The sequence below is a fragment of the Agelaius tricolor genome, unplaced genomic scaffold (genome assembly GCF_023055355.1).
Source record: "Agelaius tricolor isolate 1412-34295 unplaced genomic scaffold, bAgeTri1.0.p SCAF_25, whole genome shotgun sequence".
Taxonomy (NCBI): Eukaryota; Metazoa; Chordata; class Aves; order Passeriformes; family Icteridae; genus Agelaius; species Agelaius tricolor.
Genome location: NW_027269285.1, coordinates 1,480,263 through 1,492,489, shown reverse-complemented (window position 1 = coordinate 1,492,489; position 12,227 = coordinate 1,480,263). Strand labels below are relative to the sequence as shown.

The window sequence follows — 12,227 nt, the reverse complement described above, 5'->3', positions numbered from 1 at the left end:
TAGGATATAAAATAAAGCCATGGCTTTGATAGTGGCTTTTCCTTAGACCGGAGTTGCTTTTGCACACACGGAGACAATGAAGATGGATGAGCCGGGAGCGGTGCATCCTCCGGGGGTTCGCTTCACCCTCTTTTTTTATAGCCCCCCCTCGCCCCCTCTACCTCTCCACTTTTCTTTCTTTTCTCTTTTATTCGCCTTTTATCCGCCCTTCACCGAGTGGAGGATCCCGCTCTGCTGTCCCGCAGCCGCGCTCGGCCCCGGCCCCGCTCCCGGCCGGGCTCGGGGACACCCCCGGGCCCTTCCCGGCCACCCCGGGCCCTTCCCGGCCACTTTCCCGTCAGTCAGAGGCAGAGCCGCGCTCCTCGGATTTGTAATTATTTATTAACCGTATTTTCCCATAAACAATGCATGAGCTCGGAGTGTAAGCGACAACATTTAGCGACGTGGGCAGAAACCCGGGAGGGCTAATCACGGGGCTGGGGGGGCAGGAAAATAAATAAGGAAAAGGAAAATAAATAGAAAAACAAATGAAAGGAAAGGGAAAGGCGAGCGGAGCCGGGGGGAGACAGTGTGGTGGTGTTTACCCTCAGCATCGACCCGAGTGTGGCAGGATAGACTGGGACCTTCTAATACATAATTTAAAGATCTTTTTCCTCTTCTTTTTTTTTTTTTTTTCCAAGCTCTTTTAAAACAAACCTGGGGATGGATCCCGTCCAGCCGTGGGGTTTATGGTGCTGGGATGTTCTGAAGGCTTAATTACAACTTAACTCCAATATTTGGCCAGAGCATTAACCGCATATATATTTAATCAGGCGGAGGCGCTCTTTCTGCGGGGGAAGGTGCTGGGGACGGGGGGGAGGTGGGACCCCCACACCGGGAGAGGCCCCCGCCCCCGTCCCGAGCTGCCCCGGGCGCGGAGGGGTCGGAACGGGAGCTCGGGGCCGCCCCCGCCCCGTCGGGGACCCCGCCGGGCCCCGGCCCCGAGCCCGCGCGCGGTGCGGGAGAAAGGTTCCAAAGGGGGAAAAAAAGAAAATCAAATTTAAAATGAATGGGGAAAGAGGGAAAACTCAGCGCTGTCGGGGATGGATGGTGGTGAAAGCGCCTGCCGGTGCGTGGGAGGGAAGTTTTTGCCCGGCTGGGGATGCGGGGATGCTCGGGGCTTGTGCAGCACCGGCACCCGTAAAGGAGAGAGAAATCCCATTACTGAGCGCAGCGGTGGCGAAAGGGGGTGGTAAACAGGGTGATGGTTAACTAAAAAGATGGGAACGACACCCATAAAATGCAAATTTAAACTCGCCTGAAAGGGACTTGGTTTTTTTTTCTTCGGTATTAGATTTTAAATGAATTTGAGTTTGGGTTTGTTTGGCTGGTTTGTTTGGCGTTTTTTTACTCTTTTTTTTTTATCTCTCTCTTTATTTGGGTCTCTTTCACTAGTCACTATTTTACTTACACTCTCTATTTTTTTTAATTCTAATTTTTTTTTTCCTCTTGTAATTTCCATCCTCAAAAGAAAAAAAAAAATCCCTTTTTAAAACATCTGCCGATTTCTCCCTTTCCTTTCTTTCTTTTCTTTTTTACTCTCTTAATGTCCCTCCTTTCCAGCACCGGGGCCGGCCGGGGTTGCTCTGGAACATCCCGGCCGCTCCCCGCGGGGCTCGGGCTGGGGCACCGACCCGGGAAGGGGCCTGGGCGAATTGCAAAAAACCAAAAACTGCCCCGTGCCCTGCAGCCGGCCCTGCGAGGGGGCGGCACACGGGGGTTCCCCCCTCGGGCTCCGGGCGTGCCGGGGCTGCAGGAGCCGGGGCAGCCCGCGGGTGCCGGGGTTGATTTTCGGATCTGCTGGAGACAAGCGCGGGCGGTTCGGCCTCTCAAGCGCCTGCTCGGGGTCGGGATCCCCGCCGGGGGTGAGGCGGAGGGGACACCCCGCGGTCCCCTCCTGTCCCGAGCGGGGCTCGGGGGGTTCGGGCGGACAGAGCCCTCCCCAGGGAAGCGCAGCGGAGCGAGGGGACCCCGGAGCCCGCGGGGAGGGGCTGGGCACGGCCTGAGCCCCCCGGCAGCGGGGGGAGAACCAGATGCTTTCGCTAACGCCTGGGAAAGGAGAAAAAAAAAAAACGCTGTGAAAAACTGGTGCTTGATGGACGCGAGATGCTCACCGCCTTCCCCTCATTCATCCCCAGCGACACATGGCACCGGGGCCGCGGCAGCGCTCCCCTGACGGCACCCGCAGCTGTCGCTTCCCGGGCATGAGAAGCGCCCATGTGCGGGCACCGGGCGGGGCGGCCCCGGCAGCTGCGCGGGGAGCCCCGGTGCGCGCCCCGACGGGGCCGAGGGTGACAGCGGGACCCAGCCCGGGGCTTTTCAACACCCGCGGGAGCTCCGAGGCCATGGCTCGGCCCAGGACAGCCCCGGCACCGCCTCTCCCGGCCCGGGCACGTTCTGCATCCTGCGCCCCGCGCGGAGCGCGTTTGCTGCCTTCCTTTTTCTTTCTGTCTTCCAATTTATGCCTTCCCGCTTTTTTTTTTTTTTTTTTAATTTTTTTTCCTCCTCTCAAGGACGAGGAAAACGGACGTGAAAGAGAGCGAGGGCGGTGGGTCCAGGCGGGGGATGCTGCGGGCTCCGGGGCGAGCCTCCGCCATCCCCGCGCCCGGCCGCGGCTCTCGGTGGTGCGAGCACCCCCGGGCGCGCTCGGTCCCTTCCATGCCCGGGCTCAGCCCGCTGGGACGGGGAGAGGGGCGGGCTCCGGGGCCGGGAGGGGCCGGGGCCAGGCGGTGACGCCTCCCCGGAGCGGTGGCTCCCGACGGGCAGCAAAGCGCGAAGGAAAGAGAAACCTCGTCCGCACCGCCCCGGTACCGACCGGCCCCTGGAAGGTAAAAGCGAATTAATGTTTATTTACCAAAAAAAAGAGAAAAAATAAAGGTACACGGCGGTGGCCGGTGCTGCTCGGCCCCGGACGAGCGCCGGTAACGGAACCACGGTGAAGTTAGCGGCGCCTCCGCTGTGCCCTCGGCGGTCGGGTGGCCCCGGGCCCGCCGCCCCCTCCCCACCGGGGCTGCCCCGCCGGAGCGTCCCGGGCCGCGGTCCCGGCCCCGCCGCACCGCTCCGCCCGGGAAAAGCGGCCCGCCCCGGGGTCCGGCTGGACTCCGCGCCCCGCGGACACCCCGCGCCCTCGGGGAACCCACGGCCAAGCGGGATCTCGTTTGTCGCCGGTGCCAGCGCGGGCTCCTCCGGCCGGCGGCGGCACCGGGGCTCTCTAACGGCTCCGTGACCCCGCGGGGGTGCCAGACCCCACCGAGCGGCCGCGGCTCCTCGTGCGCACCGTGCCCGCGTCCGTGCCCCCTCACACCTACCGCAGCATCGCGCTCGGGGGGCCGGGCCGGCCGTCGGCGGGGCGATGGGTCGGTGCGTCTGTCGGTGCGTCTGTCGGTGCGTCTGTCGGTGTGTCGGTCCGTGTGTCGGTCGGTGTGTCGGTCGGTCGGTCGCTCGGCGGGCCGGCGGGCGGAGGCGGCGGTGGCGCCCCGGCGGCTCTATAAAGGGGCGCGGACGCCCCGTCCGGCGGCGGCGCGGCGGGCGCGGGGGGGCGGCGTTGGCGGCGCGGATTGGCCGCGGCCGGCGGTGACGTGGGCGCGCGGTCCATAAGGCTGCGGCGGCGGCGGCGCCGGGACCATGCAGAGCCCCTGCGCGGCCGGACGGCGGGGCCGCCCCTCTGCCCCGCGCCCTCCGCCCGGCCCGGCCCGCCCGCCCCGGGCCCTGCGCTCCGCCACCGCCGGGCCATGCCACGCCGGGGACACGGGCGGCCGCCGCGGGTAGCGATGCGCGCGGGTAGGTAGGACGGACAGACGGACGGACAGACAGAGCCGGGCGCGACGGTGCCGCCGAGACGTCGAGGGAGAGAGAACGAGAAAAGAGAGAGAGAGAGAGAGAGAAGGAGAGCGAGCGGCGGAGCGAGGAGCGGCGGAGCGTGTCCCCGTCCCCGCGTGTCCCCATCCCCGCGTCAGGACGCGCAGGGCGATGTCGCCGCGGCAGCAGCCACAGCCCGTGTGACCGCCACCGCCTCTCCATGTCCCGGCTCGTTATTTATTATTATTATTATTGTTGTTGTTGTTGTTGTTATATTTTTCCTCCTTTGATTTCTCATTGGGAAAAGCACTTTGACTCCTGACTGCTCTACCTCAGACCTTAGAAAAACTCATCACGCTCGCTTTTTGGCGGTTTTATTTTTAATTTTTTTAATTTTTATTTTTCTGAGCGCCGATTTTATAGCCGTAATTGTTTTATTGTTACTATTATTATTACTATTATTATTATTATTATTATTATCCGTGTGGTTGGTAGCGGCCGGGATCCTGCGGCTGTGTCGAAGCGCTGGGCAGTGGGGGGTTCTCCTGTGTACCCCTTCTAGGACACTCGAAAGAAGATTTTTCTTCTTCCTCCCTTTCTTTTTATCCTTCTTCACTTCTCCAAGGCTTTTAAAAGATACGTACACAAAAACAAGAAAAAGAAAGAAAGAAAGAAAACAAAACAAAACCAAACCTTCGCCGGTGTTGTCGTCTTTCTAAAAAAAAAAAAAAAAAAAAAGAATTGTTTTTATTTATTTTTTTCCTTGATACCTGGGAAACCGCTGCCCCCCTCAGAACTAACCAAAGACAATGGTTCACTGTGCAGGCTGCAAAAGGCCGATCTTGGACCGGTTTTTGTTGAATGTACTGGACAGGGCTTGGCATGTGAAGTGTGTTCAGTGCTGTGAATGTAAATGCAATTTGACAGAGAAATGCTTTTCGCGAGAAGGCAAGCTTTACTGCAAAAACGACTTCTTTCGGTGAGTACCGGCCTCCGCCTGCCCCCGCCGCTCCTCTCCGTTCGTTTTTCGCCTCCATTTTTTCCCTTTATTTTTGTCGTTTCCCCCGTTGTCAGCGGGACCCACAAGCGCCTCTTCCCTCCCCGTGACACGCGAGCATCTCAAACCGCGGCTGCTTCTCCCGGTGATCTCGGGGCAGGGGACGGGCGGGGGTCGGGCCCGTTGATGTCTCCGCTCTCCGCGTCCCCCGGCCGAGCTCGAGTTGCCCAAAGTTCCCTCCCAACTATCGACCGGCGCTGCGGGCCGGGCCCGGGCCGGGGGAGCGCGGGCACCGTCCCGGGCCCGGTGCGGCGGAGCGGGGGTGACCGGGCCGTGAGCCCGGCGCTGTTCCCGGTGCCGCCCGGCGGGGAAGGCGCGGTGCGGGAGCATCCCGTGCACCGGAGCCAGGCCGGCCCGAGGGCAGCGAGCCTCCGCCGATGGATGGATGGATGGATGGATGGATGGATGGATGGATGGATGGATGGATGGATGGATGGAGAGGGAAGCGGTGACCGACGCTCGCTCGCCGCCGCTCTCCCCGCGCGTCCCGGCCCGCTGCGGCGCCGGCATCAATCCCGGCTCGGAGCGGCCGCCGGTACCGCTGCCCGCCGGGCCCCGCCGCCGCACACCGGCGATAAGGGCAAGGGCCGGGGAGGCCGCGGAGCCCCCGCCGTACAGCGGCACAACGCCCGGACCGGCCCGGCGGAACGCGGCCCCGAGCCCCGCCGCCGCTTCTCCCCGGGCACGGGGACGGGCTCTGCTCCGAGCTCCATCGCTTCTCCCCGGGCACGGGCCCGGCCCTGCTCCGGTCCCGCTTCCCAGAGCCCCGCGGGGCACGGGAGGCCTCCGGCCGCGGTGCGGGTCCGGCCCCGCCGTCCTCCGGCTCTCCGCTCCGGCCGCAGCGCCGCCGAGGCCGGTACGGACGGACAGAACGAGGGGGATTCCTGCGGGCCGATTGTCAGAGCGCCCTTCGTGCGGGTGTGGGAGCGCGGGGACACCCGGGCAGCGCAGCCCCGGCGTTCGGCGATGCCGAGCGCTGCCCAGGCCGGGTTTGATTTTTATTTTGAAAAGCGGCGATATCGGGGAGAGAGAGCGCTCTGCGGGGATGCCGTATTTGGTTCGATGCCGTTTTCCGTGGCCCAGCAGGGTGTGTGGAGGCCGCGGTCGGGGCCCCGTTGCCGGGCGCTGCTGACCGCGGCCCGGCCTCTCCCCGCAGGTGTTTCGGGACCAAGTGCGCGGGCTGTGCCCAGGGCATCTCCCCCAGCGACCTGGTCCGCAGGGCGCGGAGCAAAGTGTTCCACTTGAACTGTTTTACGTGTATGATGTGTAACAAGCAACTCTCCACCGGCGAGGAGCTCTACATCATAGACGAGAACAAGTTTGTCTGCAAAGAAGATTACCTAAATAACAGCAATACTGCCAAAGAAAACAGCCTGCATTCAGGTGAGGAGCGCGGCGGGGGCGATGAAGGCGGGGATGCGCTCAGCACCGGCTGCTCCTTGGGATGAAACGCTCCTCTCCTTCTTCCTTCTCTTCTTTCTTCTGTCTTCTCCTTTCTGCTCTTCCTCCTTCCTCTCTTATCCCTTGTCTTCCTCCTCTCTCTTCTCCCTTCACTCTCCCTTTCTTTTCGTCTCCTTCTTGTCTCCCTTTTATTTTTCTTCTTCTCCCCTTTTTCGTTTCCCTCCTTTTCCCTCTCCCCCGGTCCTACCGCGGCCCGTCCCTCGCGGTCGGTGTTTCCCCCCGGCTGAGCGTGACCCGGGTTTGTTCTCCCCAGCCACCACCGGCAGTGACCCCAGCCTGTCCCCCGACTCTCAAGACCCCTCCCAGGACGACGCCAAGGACTCGGAAAGCGCCAACGTGTCCGACAAGGAGACGGGGAGCAACGAAAACGACGACCAGAACCTGGGGGCCAAGCGGCGGGGACCCCGCACCACCATCAAAGCCAAACAGCTAGAGACTCTGAAAGCCGCCTTCGCGGCCACCCCAAAACCCACCCGGCACATCAGGGAGCAGCTGGCACAGGAGACCGGCCTCAACATGCGGGTCATCCAGGTACCGCCGCCTCCGGGCACCGGGCACGGCTCCGGGGGATGCGGGGGCGAGCAGGGGCCGGTGCCCGGCACCCTCCGCACTGCGGGGCCCGGGGAAGCCCCGCCGGCCTTTGAAATCGTTATTACCGAGGCGTCCCGGTACTTCCCGGGGCTTCTCGGTGCTGCCCGGTCCCGGTCGGCGGGGACGGAGCCGCGGGTTTACCCGCAGAAATCCTAAAGAAGCTGCAAACAGTATCGAAATTAATAACCAGAAATGTGAGGGGTTAATGGGTAAATAAGAATGACAACGCGCTGGAATTATTAAAAGGTTTATAAACCCGCAGCGCTGGGGTAATGGGGGGTTAAAGGACCATTAAAGACGAGGTTAGGTTGGAGAGGCTCAGTGTGAGGGTAATTAGCAGTAATCTTGTCAGGGTAATAAGAATTAACTCAATCATTCTTGACCTGCAGTCGGTGGGGAGCGGGGCCGCCGTCACGCGTGGGTTCGGCCGCGCTTGGAGCGCGGCTCGGTGCGCACCGGGCACAGACCGGGAAGGGGAAAAGCGCAGCCCCGGGATGGGGATGGAGATGGGGATGGAGGGGAAAGGAGAGCGCGATGCCTCTCGGGCTCCCGGGAGCGGCACCCGCGGCTCCCGTGACCGGCGCCTCTCCCGCCGCCCCGCCAGGTGTGGTTCCAGAACCGGCGCTCCAAGGAGCGGCGGATGAAGCAGCTGAGCGCGCTGGGCGCCCGGCGACACGCGTTCTTCCGCAGCCCGCGCAGGATGCGGCCGCTCGTGGACCGGCTGGAGCCCGGCGAGCTCATCCCCAACGGGCCCTTCTCCTTCTACGGAGGTGGGTACCGCTGCCCCGCGCTGCCTCTCTCCGTGCCGGCCTCTGGCCGCAGCCCCGGGGCCGCTCCGCCCGGTTCCCGCCGCCCATCGCGGGACTCCCCGCAGCCGGGGCGGCCGCGGCCGCGCTGCCGGCGCGATCCCGGCGCTCTCCCGCTGTTCCCCCGGTGCTTTCGGGAGCGCCGCTTTGTGCCGGTGGCCCCGCTGCTCGGCGGGAAGGGGGAGCCCGGCCAGCCCGGTCACTCGTTTCCCCTCGGGTTCGTGGGTGACACCCCGAGCCCCCCGGCCGCGCCGGCCCCGCTCGGGTACCTGCCCGCCTGTTACCGTCCCTCTCTCTCTCTTTGTCCGCCAGATTATCAGAGCGAGTATTACGGCCCTGGAAGCAATTACGATTTCTTCCCGCAAGGACCGCCCTCGTCTCAAGCGCAGACCCCCGTGGATCTCCCGTTCGTGCCCTCCTCGGGGCCGTCAGGGACCCCGCTGGGGGCCATGGACCACCCCCTGCCCGGACATCACCCCTCGAGTGAGGCTCAGCGCTTCACTGACATCATGTCGCACCCCCCGGGAGACTCGCCCAGCCCCGAACCCAACCTGCCCGGGTCCTTGCACTCCATGTCCGCAGAAGTTTTTGGCCCCAGCCCCCCATTTTCGTCGATATCCGTCAACGGTGGTGCTAACTACGGCAATCACTTGTCCCACCCTCCAGAGATGAACGAAGCGGCTGTGTGGTAGCTTTAAACAAACTGGGTCTAAGTAAGTGATGATCATCTAGTCTGCTTATTGTTATGGTGTACAGAAATGAATTCATATAACATCTCTCCCGCCCTAAGACAATTTTACCTTGGGAACGAACTGAATCCAATCGCTCCAAGGCAAGCTTTGCTCTAGACCAGGACAATCTCCATGTTATGGTTGTATCAAACAAGCAAGGGGACTTTTTTGTACCATTGACAAAGAAACTGGGGAAGCTGTACAGTAAAAGTGCTGCCATTCCGTAGGATGGCTAAGTTTGATTACCCTGTTGGATGTCATCCTAAGAGCCACAATCCTTAGAAACTTCTCGTTAAAAAAAAAAAAAAAATTAAAAAATAATTGAATGAAGGAGAGGTCAAAGAAAAGGGGAAAAAAAAGCTTCAAGAACTCTCTATAGCGTTCCTGGTTAAGGATGGTTCTGGCATTATGAATCTGTTTGTTCATTTTTGTCTCTCAGAAAGTTCGACAACAAGAAACTCTTTTTAGCTTCAGCCATTTCAGCCTGCTGACGATCAGGTGGGACAACTTTTCCTTTTTCCTTTCTTGTTTTCTTTTCTGTTTTGTTTCGGTTGTTTTGGTTTGGTTTTTGTTTGGTTTTTGTTTTTTTTTCAAAAATAGCAAATACTAAATGTTAAGCCCTCAGCACCAACTCTTCTACCTTCACAAAGCTACACGTACAAAACCTCCTCATCATAGCAAAGGTCACCACCCAGACCTCTAACGAAAATGACTTGAAAAAACAAACAAACAAACAAAAAGTATTCTACCTTCACAGAGAGAGAAAAGCTAAACAAAAAGACTCTATTGAACTAAAAACAGTCAACTGTTTACGTCTAATGTTAAATTCAGGAGCTCAATGTTTTACTAATAAATCCTGTTTTAGAAAAACCTCTTGTTCAAAAGCAAAAGATTTTGAGCAGCCAACCAAAATAGTTCATTTTCTTTTCTGTAGATGTTCTAACAGATTGCAGGGCTTGTGGTTCACTGTGCTAGTTTGTAAAAGGTGTTGTTTACAGAAGGCAAAGAAAAAAGAAACCCACAAAACCCAGACAGTTGCCAAATAAAGTAAATATATAGCACAAATACTGTAAGGTGCTTTGCACCAGCCACCCGAGAAGGCGTTTAAAAAGTGTTACAAGGTTAAAAAGAAAAAAAAAAAAGACAAACAAACATCTTTGCTAATTTTTAGTCCTGTTGAACATTCATGGAATTGTTAATATGACTTATATAGACCCACACAGGTTTTATTTTTGTGTCTTTAAAATAAAAGTCCAAAATATTTAAATTTTATGGTCAAATATGCAGTCAACAGCTGCTACTTTTTTCTTTATATATTAAATTTCTCATATGTCTTTTATTGTTCTAATGAACCTAAGCTTGTGTGACCTCCAGTGCATATTAGACCATTCACTGTATGAAAGAAAACATGTTGGATAAAATTTGTGCGTTTTTAATAAAATTAGAAAATCTGATGTTTAGATAACTTGTGTTTCATTTGATGTTTTAAGCAATTTTTGGAAATTGATTCTCCTGAGTAAAATAGCCCTGAGAAGGAATGCTCCACTCTGCTGCTAATCCTGGGCAGCTCTTTGGCTCTGGTGGAACTCTAAGCCCTGGTGTCGATGCAGGCAGCGGCCAGAGGCAGCTCCAGCCTTTCTTTCCATCTCCAGGCTCAGTTGTTGAAGTCCAAATACCCTGTTCCACGGCATTTTAAATTTTAAAATTCAGAAAGAATCCAATTATTCAATATCTTCAGTTATTCGTGCTCTGTGCTAAGAGAGAACGTTCGAAATGCTGATTTTATGCATAAACAAAAATGTGTTGAAAATGTAAAACGCTTGCAAAGGTACGGTTTGCAATTGATCCGCTTTTGGTTAATTCTCTGAAGGTAATTTTGGGTTTTTTCTCCTAATTGGGCAGTTTGGACACAGCATAGCCTCAATGTCCTGACAGTAATTTGAATCCTTTTTTCTTAGAGCTGAGGCAGAGTCAATGCTTTGGCGGCGTTTGCTCGTTCTGAAGTTCTCTGAAGGGCACTGGGGGAGAATATTTTGCTTTGCCCTCGATGCAGCCTCATTCTCTTGGAGAAAAAATGAAACAAAAAAATCCTGGAGCCTTGCAAAATGCCAAATTTCACGTTTTAATTATCAACCGTGGCAGGACCGTGAATATTCAGTTCTTCAAAAGCAAAATTCCCGCTGATTCCGAGAGGAGCTGGAGCTGTGCTGGGGACAAAGAGTCAGGTTGGGTTCTGCAGAGCCTCTGGTTTGAATGTTCCACCTGCTGGGTTAATGGAAAGGGACGAGCTGGGATTGCATCTCCTCCTTCCTCTGCACGCGCCGGGGCTTGGGCTGCCTTCGCTTCCTTTGATGCAGACACAGAATCTTATGGTAAACCCCAGACTTCCCCATTCCCAGTGATTCCATCATTTCTCTCTTCGGACTGGGGGTGGGAAAAGAACCAACTCCAAATGCTTTTGAGTTGTATAGTTTGTAATTTTCAATGGTGGTTTTTGATTTTGTTCAATACCTAATTTCTATGCCCAGCAGAGGGGCCACCTAGATGAAGCAATAGTTCACTTTAAACACAAAATGTCTTATATAATAACAATATAAAGATAAAAAACTATCTGCAAGGGATCTGTTAGTGTTTCTAAAAAAATAATTCATGCTTTATTAAATACAGGGGAGACTTCTTAAACTCCTGGACTCCGTGTCTAACTCATTTGTTTGTCTTTTGTGCTATTGCCATGTTTTGTTGCTCTGGTTTGCATTTATATAAGCAGAGGAATGGGTGATTTATTTATTCCAAACTTCTACTTATCTGGGAAAGATAAATATTGCTGTTTGTGCTGCTGGGCTGGGCTGCTGCTTTACTGTTGAATCAATGATTTTAAATGAGGACTTCACCAAATAGGTTTGTGCTGCAGGAAATTCTGAGGGGTTCTTCCCTTTCTTTCTTTCTTTCTCTCTCCCTCGGTCCTTGTACAGTTTATTCTGTGTTCATTCGGGCAGTGACAAGGCTCGGTTTAGGGCCGGTGTTAGGCTTGGTTTAGGTCAGTTTAGGCTGTAAAAAGGAGGATTTGTCATTTTGTGATGCTCCCATCGCTTCCTCGGGGCTGTGCTGGGTTTGGGGGAGCCCAGGAGCCGTTCCCATGGCCGAGGCCGAGCCCCAGCCCGTGGAGATTGGAATTCTGCTCTCCTCAGAGCGAGCTCGGTGCGTCTGAAGCCCCTAATCCAGCAACAATTGCACAGTCAAACTCCTTTTGAAGGCATTGTCACGTTGGGCTCTTGTAAGTCCTTGTTTACAAGAGCATTTCCATTGACTCCAGCGGCGTTCCCTGGGTGGGTGGAGGGATGGAGGGATGGAGGGATGGATGGATGGACGGATGGAGGGATGGATGGATGGATGGAGGGAGGGAGGGATGGATGGATGCATGGATGGATGGATGCATGGATGGATGCATGGATGGATGGGAGAAGGGCCTGGGGCCATCCCAGGGTCCTGCACTGTCTCTGCCGTGCAGAGCCCGGCTCTGTGTCCGTGCAAGGCCTCCCCAGGAGCCCTTTGGGCAGTAACTGCTCTCTTTTGGTCTCTCTGCTGCCTGAGGTGCCCTCGGGGCTGTGTCCCAGCCGAGGGCAGAGCTGGCACTGCCCCTGCCCTGCCTGGGCATGGCCAGGAATGCTGGGCCCAGCTGAAGATCCGTGCACAGCCCCTGTGAGAGCTGCTCCAGCCCCAGGAGAAGGCCCCAGGCACCTGCTG

At 56.9% G+C, this 12,227-nt stretch overlaps 1 protein-coding gene and 1 long non-coding RNA gene across 3 annotated transcripts; one reads left to right on the top strand and one right to left on the bottom strand.

Moving 5' to 3' along the window:
- Positions 1–362: 362 nt before the first annotated feature.
- Positions 363–3,523, bottom strand: LOC139600080 (uncharacterized). Its single transcript, XR_011682408.1, has 2 exons — positions 3,348–3,523; positions 363–2,088 (listed from the first exon to the last, which is right to left on the bottom strand). It is a non-coding gene; the product is annotated as an uncharacterized lncRNA (long non-coding RNA).
- Positions 3,524–3,680: 157 nt separating this feature from the next.
- LHX1 (LIM homeobox 1) lies at positions 3,681–11,165 on the top strand. Of its 2 annotated transcripts, XR_011682398.1 has the most exons (6): positions 3,681–4,816; positions 6,051–6,277; positions 6,609–6,886; positions 7,551–7,716; positions 8,065–8,981; positions 10,442–11,165. XR_011682398.1 is itself a non-coding variant. In XM_071447898.1 (5 exons), the coding sequence occupies exons 1-5, from the start codon at positions 4,647–4,649 to the stop codon at positions 8,442–8,444; spliced, it is 1,221 nt and encodes a 406-aa protein (XP_071303999.1). In that variant the 5' UTR covers positions 3,681–4,646; the 3' UTR covers positions 8,445–11,165. The 2 variants fall into 2 exon arrangements, 1 of the variants encoding a protein (XP_071303999.1); XM_071447898.1 differs by having other exon boundaries at positions 8,065–11,165.
- The last annotated feature ends 1,062 nt before the right edge of the window (positions 11,166–12,227 follow it).